Genomic DNA, 14,115 nt, shown 5'->3' on the forward strand with positions numbered 1-14,115 from the left:
AGCTCCAAACTAACCTGTGCTAAGTCGACTTCATTTAGCATCACAAGAGAAGTACAGCCATAGTCATACACTAATCTCCAGAAATCTTTCACAGTGTTTGGTAAAGGGTGTTGTGTGACAATAAAAGCTGCTGGCTGCCTGTAGCTCTGTAAAGGCAAACAATTTTATTAGTAATGGGAAGTAAGTACTTAATTTCTACTGAAACACTGCAACAGAAAAAAACATAAAAATAGAACAAAGCTGTGACATCAATTACTTCATATTTCACCGAAGATGTCGAAGTTAAAAATATATTATCATCTCCAATAAGAACAAAGAGGTTACTCTGCTCAGAGGTTACTCTGCCTTGCGGTTGGTTACAGAACAAGCCCTGTATTTACACTCAGATATGCTCCGGGCACTGAAGATGTTCTACGTGGCCTTGTTGAGCTGAGGATCAGGCAACTCTGCTCTAGGCACTGCGTCCAGGAGCCAAGTAGGAAACCTTCACCCCATGATGCAGAGAGGGGTGCAGAGGTCTCAGAAGATCACCCTCTCCACAGCAGGTTGTACATGAACTCTGTGACCAAACCAGGGACTAAACTCAATCCCAAACTCTATTTCACAGTGCACAGCCACAGGGACACCCACAGAACTGACTTTCAGGATCACTGGGCCCATTTCCAGCAGAAAGCATAAGTTAAACAGCAAAATACTACTTCCTGCCATAACTGCAGGTTCCATTTTCTATATGCTGTGTTACACACAGCTGCCAACAGGGATTTCCAGCCTTGCACAGTGACTGAGATGCAACTAACAGCTGAGGGGCAGATGTATTACAAGCAGCAAGCAGAAGAGGATAGAACAGAAGTTTTTTGCAGGCAATTTGTAACCATCCATGGAAGACTAAATTAACCTCAGAGAAAGACCTGGTAGGGTAGATAAACCACTTTTGCTATGGAAGCTTTGTTATTTGAAAATTGATCTAAGGGATCTTCATGTGCAATATATTGACATACCTTCCAACAACTTGTTGTTAATGTCTTTAGCATCAGTACTTGTTTGACAAGAGATTAAGGAGGTTGCTGACACTTTTAATCTAGATTTTTGTTACCTTTTCTAATGCAGGAAGGATGTTGGGGTACTGGCAATCCATGTCCTACTTCCTAGATCTGCCCATGGACAGCACAGGGCCAATCAATTTTGATTCTTCCCCTGTACTTTTAAGAAATAAAACATGTCCTAGCTGGTGTTTTCCTACCTCACTTCCCCATAATTTCTAATGTTTCTCAAGATAAGAGAAAGATAAGGGGTAAGTTTCTCTTTCTGCTTTGTTATTGAAAGTCCCTTTTTCTTGTCCAGGAGTTCATCTTCTCTGAATAAATCAGTCTTAAAAGAAACAAGCAGAAGGCAAAATGCAAGAAAAAAAAAAGCTTGCATTACTCAAAATTTTAACTCTACTTATAATCTTGTTATATGCCTTCACTGCAATATAATAATATCTTTTCTTTTCTGCTGCTTTTTTTCCTTTTATTACTACCACTTCTGCCTTTTCTAACTTTCTGATTACTGATCCATTAATACATTGCTTGGTTCATGCCCCTACCTGCCACATGCTGTTGCACACTCAGAGTCCTCCTGCCCCCCACAGCCTGTGCTGTCTTCCTCTGACACCAAACCACACTCCTCTATGAAGGTCTGTTGGTTGGTTCATAGCACATCCATTTTATCCAGGTGCTTAATGCAATTTTAACTGCAATTCTAAACAATTTTTGCTACCAGAATTCTGTTCACTGCTCTAATTCATCTGTTCAGCTTCTGTGACACCCTAATACATTGGTCTTACACATGCTACTCCTCTATTTTTTTGACACAATAAGGTAGTCATGAGATTAGGGACTGCATTTTGCTATCAGTTTGTTTTCTGCACTAGCTCAGGCAGAACTCAGGGATGACTATACTAATCAGTGTTGATGATTTCTGCTGCTATTTGCCATTTTATCTCAGCATCTCTCCTTGACATGGCAGTTTCTGACAGCACTTCATTTTTGAGGAAGGGGAGATGCTCCTGGAAATCAGGCCACTTATATAAGTATTTACTGTAAAAGTGCCTTTAGGGGACTAACTTTAGAAATGCTAATGGAGGCACAGGCAGGTACCTGGCAGCATGTGAACTGCTTTATCGATCAGGCACGTATAAGCACGTTCAACTCCATTTTTCCCATTAATTCACCTTTTCCCCTGACAGTACTTCTGTCACTCAGACTTCAACTTTAAAGAGCTGCAACTCAAAATATGAACAACAAAACCCCCAGCTCTATACTCTATACCCAAACATGCCAAGAAAACAATTTTTCTCTTCCTCTGTTGCTCATGCCTCAATATAGAAAGATTTTTTTATGAAATAGTGATGGTAACCTCATGCTCAGAGAGATAACATTAACTTCCTAACAAACAGCAGATTTTTGAGATCCTGCTGAGATTTGAGATTTGGAGGTCTGGAGACTAGAGCTTTATATAATGCTGTTAAAAAGGTGAGATTTCCAGTGGGTCCCACGAGGATGCCAAAGACTAAAGATAACAAACCTCCTGAACAAAAAATACAAGCTGGTGGGGTTTCTTACCCTTTCCCCCTCACCCTTCTTCATTAGGACTGTTTTACTGGGCACTGCAGTAACAAAGAATCACCCTTTCTTAAACCAGCAAGTGCTCTCTCTCACATTACAGAGCTTTCCATGGCACGCTATGCAGACAAAGAAGGTAGTCTCTTACGTCCATAAGAGCAGCATTGATGTAGTTGCTGCTCTCCCCATCAATAGTAATTAAGAAAGGCAGACATCTGTCAGGTGGCAGCATATCCATGAAGCGGTTCTTGTCGTGGTTCCTTGGCAAGCAGGCAATGCTGCAGTCCTCCGCCTGCAGGCGAGGGGTCACAGAATTCAGGGTCTAAGGGAAAGAGGACGTTTGTTTTAGCACGCTGAGCTAACACACACTGGACTCGAGATTCCCCAAGTTTTACTGTAAGATATTGCAATATGAGAAAACATGAGGCATTAGCAAGAAGACATTAGCAAATACAAGCTCCTATCTGTTTGCTGGACATGATGGGGCTTTGCAAGGGGGTTAAGCTGCAGGTATTAAAGGCACTCTGTGTACCACTGAACACATTCCGCCTGACACCATCCCTTCTGAAAGGAATAAAACAAAGAGGGTCCTTTGGAGCCCTAAAAAGCTATGCCTTCGCTGTGCAAATGCAAGACAAAACTCTCTCTGCCTCTTACTCACTGGTTTTTATTTCAGACAGATATTTACTGCAATTTTATTAAAAGGAGGATATTCTGTATTTAAAACAACTTTGCAAAGCACATAAACATGGGTGCTTTATTTTGTAGACAAAAAAGTTAGGGACCAAGTGCTATAAAAGTGATATGAAAAACCTTCTCCTTAAAAGAATTTAAATGTATCTAGAGGCAAAAAATTGTTGTCACATCAAGAGTTAGTAGGAACTGTGAATACCTGAAACTCATCTTTGAGATGTGAAGAGTTTGTCTGAGAGTCTATTCTAATCATATCAAAATAAGCAGCTTTGAATTCGCAGACAGGAATAGCAGTTTCTCCACACAGGCAAGCTTCTAGAATGGCATCGTGAATAAAGATGTACTGCTCCTATCAAAGTAGGAAAAGAAACAAAAAATTTAGCCATTTAAAACCAACAGATCTTTCTTTCTTTTAGGATAAACAGGCCTACTGCACACTCTTAAACTCATTCAAAGTACTGTCCATCAATACACTAAATAATGCTTTAATACAGTCTTGTTCTTATAGGGGTGTAGTGCACACAGATGTTTTCTTCAGGAGCAATTTAAATTCAGTAAAACAACAGAACAGGGATAGTAACAGGAGATTTTCAGTTTTCTTGCAGTGCTTGTGGGTTTCTGCACATATGCCAAAGACTTGTTGGCTTTACCAATTTTTTTTTAAATAGCTTTCAACCTTCTGATGTTAGCAGAAAGTGTAAATTGCCTCAAGCACTAGTAATGATTAGCCAGTATTTGGCATGCTGCATTCTCCTTATGCATGTGCAAGCTAGTGCATCAGTTGCCTCATAGTTGGCTCTAGGCCAGTAATAAATTCCAGTGTTCTTCCAGTGGAAGAACCATTTCTTCCCATTTTTTCTCAACTTGCCTTGACATAGACTGAGTCCTAGATAACTGCATTACTATTTCAGTTCGGCCTCCTGTCAATTTTTACACAAAATGCCCATTATATTTACTCACCCCAAGAATAATAGATGTAAACCATGTCTAGAACTGTGCCAGCCTCACGTAGCTATTATGAATACCAATGAGGTTCTTAAGAGCACAAACTTTAACATGTGCCTGTAAAACCAGCACGTGTCTGGGGACCATGGTCGTCTTCTGGCTCTACAGCCTGTGTGCCTTACCCACACAACTATGGAGCTATTGGCATCTCTGTGGACTATATAACCATCACAAGAACTTGCTGCAATGACAGCTTTATTTTGCTGTATGTGAACCTCTGAGAGAAGGTGAGGGGTAAGAGGCAAAAGGGAGAGAAAGGAATAATTCACATGCAAGTGCAGATTAAACTGGGATGGTTAAAGCAGTCACACCGAAACAATGCACCCCATGCACTTCCCAAAGATTAACGGCCCTGTGGCAGGCGTAGTTGACCAGGAACATCTATTGTTCAACTGCCACATGTTGCAGCATGGAATAAAAACTGCACCAAATTACACTGATATGTTTGGCTGCCAACTGCAGAGATTTCCATGTGGTCACAGGTAGATGTCCCTACGGAGGGCAGCAGAGAGAAGTGGTGAACCACTTCAGGTAATATGCCAATATAAACCAATAACCTGTGTTTCTTTGGAAGCTCAGTGGTACTCTGGGGGCAGAATGAGAGCTGTTAGAACTTAATTCCTAAGGAGTTTTATTGTAAAGCTGCTGAAGGCATGTTGAAAGACCAAAAGAGTAAAAAATGGAAAAAGCTTGGCAGCAAGGTTAATAAAACAAACACAAACAGAGTTGAAAAGAGTGTAAAATGGACATAAAGTGTGGTGCACTATTTACCCACTTCGTTTCTTATTTCACATGGTTTCCCCCCCTCCCCTGCCCCTAGCCCTGGCCACTCCCTCGGGCCCTCCCTATTGGTTCCTGTACCCCAACCCCGCCCATGTACCGCCCCTGTGATCTGAGAAAGCCCTCCCGGCTCTCGAACCACCTGTCTTTCTGCCGCTGGGAACCAGCTGGTCAACATGTAACAATAAAAGTTCCTCTGAGGCCGCCACAAGAGACCCTTCCGCCTCCTTTACTGTCACCGTATTGCAGGGCCGACAGCTGGCCAGAGCAGGAGCATGGGGCCGTCTGGAAGGACTACGGGAGAGCGGAACTGCCTCTCTGTCCTAAGAAGCCTCTCAGCGCTTTCCGAGAAGGCTATGGCTTGAACCAAACCAAGCAATGCAACAATAAAGTTCACCAGTCAATGTATAGATAAAGTGATTGGAGATTGTCTAAATCAAGTGGCAGCCTGCTGAAATTCCACCTTTGGGATCCTGGAATTGCTGATACCAGAGCTGGGGAGAGACATCCCAGACAGGCCTAATAGAAGGTCTTCCCTGAAAAGATCCTCCTTTCTTTCCTTTTGTTACCAAGTTAGGCGGGCACTTGTTTCTGTGAAGACTGCAAGAGTTGGCAGGTTTGTTGCACCACCCTGGTTCTGGGAGCTTTTACACTGAGCAATGGTCCCCATTGGAGATACCCCCTTGAGAAGGTCACTGCATGCTCTTTTCAGACTCACAGTGAAATTCTGATCTAGAACATTTCAAAAAGCATCAGGTGCTTCGAAGGCAAACTGCTGTACCTCAGTTTGTACCATGTTGATGCGCCGGGACCGTAAAGCTTTGACACAGTTGTAGATATCCACCACACCTTCTCTTTCTGCCATATCTAACATGATATCGATCACGATATAACAACCTGTCCGTCCAGCACCAGCACTAAAAAGAAACAGTAAATACTGTTAGGAATGGACCCAGAAAAACATCTACAAACTTTATAACCATTATTGAGAGCATTTTTATAAAGTCATTCAGTTTTTCATCACAGCCACTATCTAATTTTTATCTTCTCTCCTTCTCATCACAACATCCTTAAAATCTTTTGATGTGTTCAAAACAACACTTTTCCTTCACATTTGATTCACTAAGTAACAGCAAAAAAAAGAAGTTTCCTCCTTTTATCACCCAGATCAATACTTACATTAAAAAAGAAGTTAGTTTAACTGAAATCTGAAGAATGCTTAAACTTATGCACTTCAGAATATTATAGATCTTGTTTTTCTTTAATAAGAGTAAGAACGATTTTTAAGTGATCTATTATAATAAGAAACTCAAATGTATGTTTTAGCAGCCAAGTTCCAAGCTAGTTCAGACAGCACATTTAACAATATCCAGAAGATTCACTCATGATTTATTTTGGCTTTACATAAAGCTATGGAGAGTTTTTGCACAGTGAATTATTAAAATCTGTAATGGCTGAGTAACTTTATCTACAAAATGTAATTAAACGTTTGACTAAAATGTTTTAGTAAATCAAACATTTGTAGAAAGCAAATTCTATTTGTCAAAGGACTGTGTCCCAACAACATAACCTTGCAAAAGCTGCACAGGAGAAACATTCTGTATTTGTTGCCACTAACCTCATTCCATCTTTCTTCATCTATTTGCTTACTTTGCTTTGAATTAATAATCTGTTTGGACATTATATACAACACCAAGCTATCAAAGCAGATGTATCTACACTCATTCATGAACACTGTCACAAAATTGTTGAAGGCTACCTAAAATGATGGCCTGGAGTATCATGATTTAGCTGGTGCAGCTGTTGCAGGAAAAGGAAAATCTCAGACTATTCTATTTAGGAAAAGTGTACTAGAATCTCATTATTTTCAAACATTGCTGTAGACCTCCAAATCCTACTGCAGTGTGAATTAGGCAATTCAAAAAGGGAACAAAACCAGAGCACTTCAAAATGATGGATGCTTCACAAAGATTACTGCAAATAATCATATAAACAGTTGTGAAAAATACCAATCTACTTCTTCTGTACACACCTGCAATGGACAACAATAGGCCCTGCACTAGGAGGGTTAGATAATTTGACTCTCCGTATAAAGGAAAGCAGGCCTGTGGCATTGTAAGGAACTCCATGATCTGGCCAGCCAGTGAAATGAAACTGTTTAACTTCACGGATTTCATTGTAGCCTCTCTGTAAAAGGCAAAAAAAGGTTATGAAATTCCAGGTATTTCACAGACTAGGTATTATCTGACTCAAATAATGATCACACATACTGATAGAATCTACATGCAGTTTTCATCATTTCACCAATTATTTAAAGCAAAGATCCATAGGAATCTTAGAGATGTCACTGGGTTACTTTAATTTTGAAGTTTGTAATTTTTACTTTAGACATTAAGTATGCTAGTTTTACTGCACTGAAGATTTTTTTTTTTAAATAGACTTTGATGCATTTCACACTGATTTTCAGAAGTTCTGCTAACTAGGACAAGGGCCCGCTACATTTAAAGGCAAGTATAATAATTTAGCATAGGACCACAACTCTATCACATAGAGTATTCACAGAATTTGTCCTTTGATTGAGATTGACTCAGTGGCGGTCAGGACACTGTGTGTAGGGATGAACTGCAGGCATGACTCATAATGTGGTACTTGAGTTTAACTCAGAAGTGTGGCTGTGGAGAAAAGGTGACTATCAGAGAGGGGATAGCAGCAGTTGACATTTCTGGGGAAATTCAAAGTCCCACAGTGAGATGCATGCTTGTGTAGTGCTGATGCAATGCATAACTGCCATGGTAAGGTAAGGCTGCCTACACTGTGGCCCTGCTAACAAGCTGGAGAGATTTGGTATTCCACAGAAACCTCAGCATAGCCTCTTTCATCCTCCTTGCTACCAGGAAACAGTATTTTGCTAAGCCCTTTCAAAATACACTCACCCTTCCCAGAGTGAAGGTCCTGACAACATATTCCGCGAGGGGCTCCATCTCTACACAAGTCACTTTGAAGTCGCCATAAACTTCAGTGTCGTCAGGCCAGTACTTGTAACACTTGACCTAAATAAAAAATGGGTATGATTTCACACCAAGGGAAAAGAAAAGCTTGAGGATACAGTACTGCATCTATTGCATTACACCGCATTTATTTCCAAAATGACCATGGATTCATGTGGCTTGTCATGGCTAGTGGCTGTTATGTCAAGTTAAGCACTAGCTACAAGGAGTTTCCACTGCTTTACACAGCTGTACTTAGGTGCCAAATTCACTTCCAAATGAGCATTTGTATTTTCTTTAGTGCTGAGCTATGGAATATATTTCCACTTATGCTAAACTGTGATGCATTTTGTACTCATAATCAAACTGTTGCAAGTAATCCCATCTACTTTATAGACCTCCCTGAGGTATGTGTTGCTCCTAAACTGTAAATAATTTGCTGATTTCTAGCCACTGATATAGAAGCACATTTCTTCCACTACTCTTCTCATTTGAGTGACAATATACAAATCTATTCTGCTGAAATATGAATTTGGATTCAGACAATTTTCCACTACTCATGAAAGCAAGACAGCATCAGTTTTCAGAAGTTGCTTTTAGACAATACCGTAACTGCAACATTTCCTGGACTCCTCCCCCTTGGCCCCTCAGGGTGCAGAGTTGTCCTTCACAAGACCCTTCTACATTCTGTCAATAGTATGTCTTTTCAGCAGGTTTTTCTTTAAGCTTGCAGCATTAAAAGAAAAACAAGCCCAAAAACTTACTCTTCCAACTTCCACTAAATTTGTGACCATCACAACACAAGCTGACTGCTCCTGCCATATCATTCTCCAAAAGTCATACACAGTCTCATGAACTGGACCTGCAAGAAAAAATTCCAGGTAATATTCTGCAAAGAAATAACAGTCAAAGTGAATGCTAAAAATAAAATCCAGTGCTTTTCAGAGCTGATGCATGATGCAGAGAAGAGAGCTTTGTGAAACCACATCATACCATTGTGCCGGTTTCCAGATTGTATCGTTACTTCTATCCAATGCTGAATATTCTCACTTCAACTGAATTCACTTGAAAGAAATTAATGGCAGGTGTTTCATGTAGCAAAATGGCAGAAGTTGCTTGACAACTACAAGGCACAGCAGTGTGTGACTGCATCTATAGTTACACTTCCAGTTTTGTTTTACATTTGTTAAAACAGTGTTGAGAGTGAGTTTCTTCAGATGTTCACCAAGGAAATGCCCATGCCAGAGTGAAGTATCAGGCAGGAGGGCTGCTGGTACAGATATTGTGCACTTGCTATCTGGTTCCTGGCAAAGCATGGAAGCACAAGTAGGCACTGAGCCAGAAACTTCCCACTGAAGTGTATTTAAACTAACTTAACTGCTTTTCTGTGAGGCAAATGAGAAGCACATGTTTAAGCTTTGCCTCCTGCTCTGCTGCAGACATGTTCAGTTGAGTGAGAGGCATTTACCCTGTTACAATAATCTCAGAAACAGCTCCTTTACCACCATCCACCAGTACTATAAATATTACTGTATATAACAGATATAGAATCACAGAATTATCTGGAAAAGACTAGTCCAACTGTAAACATAACACTGCCAAGCACACCACTAAATCTAAGAGCCACATTTGAAGACTCAAACATATTCCTTCATATGTTAGATCAAAGGCTGCACACAAAAGCAGCAATAAATTTTTCTCTGCTTTACTCACTGTTATGTGCAATGATTTGCATACTAAAACATAAATAAAATACAAATGTAGACTTAATGCCATATAGAAACTTATTTAGGCAGCACTTACGCAAAAATGAAAAACAAATGTGGACAAAACTTTGAGCATCCTGCTTTAAAATAAGTCTTTACTTCAACTTTCCTGTGTGCACCTACAATCAACTGAGAGACAAATAACAGGATATTTCCAGACAGCTATCTGCTTATGCTCACAGATCAAATAATGGCATACCTAAATCTAATTATTTTCATTTTAAATCATAGCCTCTGATATTTCAGTGCAATCTTAGACTAATCTATTTGATTTTCCTCATTGTGAGGAGTTTTATCAGAAATACAAACCAAAAAATTTCCATAGAAATTCAGGTTTTTTCTCTAGCACCTCTTTTTATTAGTAGGGTGTTACATGATAAAGATTTCCCTCACTCCTTTGTACAAAGAATCTTTGTCCTCTGGCCTTACTTTACCCAGATTTTCTGAGACAGTTTAATTTATCATTACTGTCTTCACTGCATCCTGGACTAAGTTGTAGACAGTAAAATAAAACATTGCAATATGGAAAGAAAAATGCCTCAAGACAGGATGAAACTGTTCTCTTCTCTGTCCATGTCTCTTTTCTCTATTCATCTTCATAATTGGAAATCATGGTAGTAGGTTCTGACTTTATCAGCTGAATTTATCACTGACAGATTTGCTCAATAGCTAATTAACATGATAAATTAGTGCAATTTTTGAATTTATTCACGTTCCACCCGAACATACTACGTTAATTTACCATAACACAAGATGACAACTCACAATACTGGGTATGCTTTATTTTCATCTACTTCTATTTTACCAAAACAGTGTAGAACACTACAGAGAACAATTGTTCAATTTGATTAAAGCTGGCAGATTCTTACCTTGGGTTGCAATGTAGTGACTTGGTCTCTGATATCCCTAAAACAGCAATATAAGTTGGTTTGAGTACCATATTACTAACAGAGAGTGGAAAATAAAAGCATAAGGATACTACAGAATCCTTAGCTCTAGACAACATTTTCAGAACAAACCAATATTTAAGAGCAGCATGAAGCTCAAAACCTAAAAAACCAGTTAATATTAAAAAGGTTTGAATGACAACAGATAAAATGAAAATAAGAACATCTGACTTGAACAGACATTGCAGTGCACCAAGAAGGAGTACTCTAGATTGGTCCCTTGCATCTAAAAATGGGTCCTCTATTGACATTATTTCCCTAGCTGGATACACTGGGGCTTTTATTTAAAATTTAATAAAAATTCTCTGCCACCTTATTATCTCACAGTTGATCTGTGTTCCCAACTTAGCCAATATGAAAAAATACACACCTTTTGTCTTCTTCTAAACAGAGAATCACTATAAAGCACAAAGAGATATGTGCCCCAGTCCTAACTAATGGGGACAGAGACACTGGTGTGTGCACAGAGTCAAGGTCCTACTGCAGTGAAATGTTCTTGACTGCACAAAGTGTGCATCAGTTATAGTGGGCATGATACACACAAGTATATACACATTCTTGCACACACACACACACATATATATATATGTAAATAGATAGCCCTACACAACTAAGCCTTTCCAGATAGCTGGATCTATGCCAGTGCTTGCAGCACTATACAGCACTAATTGTTCACATAAAAACTACAAGACAAAGAGCTACTGCTCTTGAGGAAATAATTCAGAGTATATTTTGACTAGTCCCAGCAATTCAGCTACAAAGAGGAAGGAAAGTTTCATGTTGCTCGTGAGAAGACAATGCTGAATTTCACAATGTGCAAATGTTAATAACTCCAATTATTCTCTAGGTTAAGTTTTATTAGGCCACTTGCTGGAAGTATTGCATTACAGTGGAATACAAGCCCTTGGATTCTTGGTATTCACAAGTTGCTAATAAAGTGAAGGATTTCCGTGTACCCAAGGAAATTATATTCTTTTCTACAGACTGCTTCATTATCCTGTCTAGAAGCTTCCTCTGGGGCTTCTGGAAACACTTTTGAGAATCTTACTCTTGGCTTTACAAGAGACCAAAATTGCATCCAATGACAAAAGAATTTCTCCTGAAGTCCTTAATATCAAGCTACAGCTTCAAATTATGGAAGTGGAACATGTGCAACATGCATTTACACTCAGTAATGCTTTCGAGAAGAAAAGTGTCACTTAAAAATTGTAAAGTGCCAGTTTTAACTTGTAGCTTTCTTGTCTGCTTCTGGTGAGGTTCAATTCACTCCTAAATAAGAAAAACAACATCCTCAAGGAACTGAAATTATTAAAAATCTGAGAGAGTTTTCTTGTTTAAGGCCCCAGGCAAAGTATCATGGCCCTATTACTTCACAGAAATTGCCATGTTAAAATATCCAAATAAAAAGACAGAAATATATCTGAAGCTAAATATTTGTATCCTGGAAATTCAAAAGGGTCTTAAATAACTTATCAACTAAAAGTGGGCAGGAAAAACTACTTAAGTACGATTATAAAGGAAAGCGATCAAAGCCATGTATTTTAAAAACAGGTGTCATAGCAATTCCACTACCTTTCAAATTGCTTTGGAATTAATTTGAATACAACAACTAGTTTATTCCTAAGGTGTTAATTAGAGAAAAGTCATATTTTGTTAACAAAAACACCTGGCAAAATTTGGATTTGTTTTTAAAAATTGTAATATAATTTGTATTCTGATTATGGAATTTCAAATTTTAGAGATTTTTTGCAGAAGTAAGGAAGTTTCCCTGTTGAAATATATATATATGTGTTTGTGTATATACTTTGTAATACCTAAATTAGCACCTTAAAACAAATGTCAGCTAAATATTGCTTGTCTAAAAAAAATTGTTAAAAACAAACTAACAAAAAAACCCAAACCCAACCTACAAATGTCATCATCCCTCCTTTTTCTGCCAAACATATATTACGACTACTACACAGGTATATTTTCAAACAACTACGGTGCAGCATACTATCTAGCTTCTCACATGTACATGGGAAGGGGAAAAGAAAAGCTAGTGGCCAAAATCCACTAAAAATTGGGAACAGCAAATTCTCTTTAACAGATAGGCTCACCTGAGTTACCTAACATCCAGTAATATTCAGAGCTAATCTAAAAGGTTAAATTATCTTTTTAAAACAGGTACAAAAAATATTCACACAAAAAAGAAATTTTTTAAAAGAACAGATGAGATAAATTAGATGAGGCATGCATAGTTATCAACTGATAAAAATAGAAGAGGAAAGTAATTAATAACAATATCTATATTAAATATTTACAATAGGATGCTGTTATTCACATATAGTGGTACTTACATCCCTGTACAGCCAAATCTACAGCCCAAACCAAAGTCAGATGTGAAAGAAAGCACAACAATGTCAGTGAGTACTAGGACGTAGAACAAGGAAAGTGTACATTTGTTCTTAATAAAAGAAAGCTTTCAATAATTTTGTAGCATAACATGCAATAATTTCACATAGAGAAGATGGCAAATTGAGAGGGAGAAAGCTGTGCATTCCACTCACATCTATGTAGTTGGCATTAATGTAATCTGAAGATGGATCATCTTCAACAGGTTGCAAAATCACCCTGGAGTGGTCATCTGTAAAAACCAAGTGGTTACGGAGCCTTTTTGAAGTGTGATTTTTAAGTAAGATATTAATGGTAAGTCATCTAGAAAACCAAAATCAGCTGTCATAAGTGCCTCAAAATTTACAATCCTTAAATACGAAGTGTTTACACAGAATTACAAAGAACCATTTTGTCTGAGGTCTGCAATTACTTCAAAAAACATTCACTACGTTTCATTAAGTGTAGCTGAAAGGTATTGGCACTGTTACATGTGGTTAAAAAGACACAAAGAAACCAGGTTACTTGCTCAAAGTCCCTTTCAACATCAGCTCCACTGCTGGTAATCTAGAAAACCAAAAATGCTGATTACTCTTTCCTCACTTCCAACCCAAGCCTGCTCAAGTTCATATTGAGACATTAATGAAATCAAGACAAAGGAGTTAGCAATGCACTTGGGATTCGATGAAGAGGTAACTCTTCAGGGACTTGTCCAGCACCGTGATTCCTGCATGTTCAATTGCAAGGGTCAAACAATACCAGTTGCGAATTATCAGAATCAGCGTCCAAGTGAGTGCCAGTTTGTTGCCCGTATATGCTTACCACAGCTTGCACAACAGAGATGCAAATGCGAAATTCAGCCTGAGTTATAAAAGGAAGAAAGTTGAACTGTGAAGAACAACAACAACAACAACAACAACAAAAGCTGAAAAAGGCACTGTCCTGCTTCTCCACTGCAGGT

At 38.7% G+C, this 14,115-nt stretch overlaps 1 protein-coding gene across 18 annotated transcripts in view; it reads right to left on the minus strand.

Annotated features, from left to right (window-relative positions):
* The window catches only part of PTPRK (protein tyrosine phosphatase receptor type K), a 392,047-nt gene that overhangs the window by 8,195 nt on the left and 369,737 nt on the right, over positions 1-14,115 (minus strand). For 12 of the 18 annotated variants that reach the window (XM_048296424.1, XM_048296418.1, XM_048296429.1 and 9 more), the window contains 10 exons: positions 13,331-13,407; positions 13,121-13,138; positions 10,704-10,740; positions 8,833-8,930; positions 8,015-8,131; positions 7,114-7,268; positions 5,863-5,998; positions 3,496-3,645; positions 2,752-2,925; positions 15-146 (listed from right to left, as the gene is read on the minus strand). In XM_048296424.1, the coding sequence (XP_048152381.1) occupies positions 15-146; positions 2,752-2,925; positions 3,496-3,645; positions 5,863-5,998; positions 7,114-7,268; positions 8,015-8,131; positions 8,833-8,930; positions 10,704-10,740; positions 13,121-13,138; positions 13,331-13,407 (1,094 nt within the window). The remainder of the gene's footprint in view (positions 1-14; positions 147-2,751; positions 2,926-3,495; positions 3,646-5,862; positions 5,999-7,113; positions 7,269-8,014; positions 8,132-8,832; positions 8,931-10,703; positions 10,741-13,120; positions 13,139-13,330; positions 13,408-14,115) is intronic. The other 6 variants (XM_048296431.1, XM_048296435.1, XM_048296430.1 and 3 more) reach the window with 1 other exon arrangement.

This window comes from Corvus hawaiiensis, chromosome 3 (genome assembly GCF_020740725.1).
Source record: "Corvus hawaiiensis isolate bCorHaw1 chromosome 3, bCorHaw1.pri.cur, whole genome shotgun sequence".
Classification (NCBI taxonomy): domain Eukaryota; kingdom Metazoa; phylum Chordata; class Aves; order Passeriformes; family Corvidae; genus Corvus; species Corvus hawaiiensis.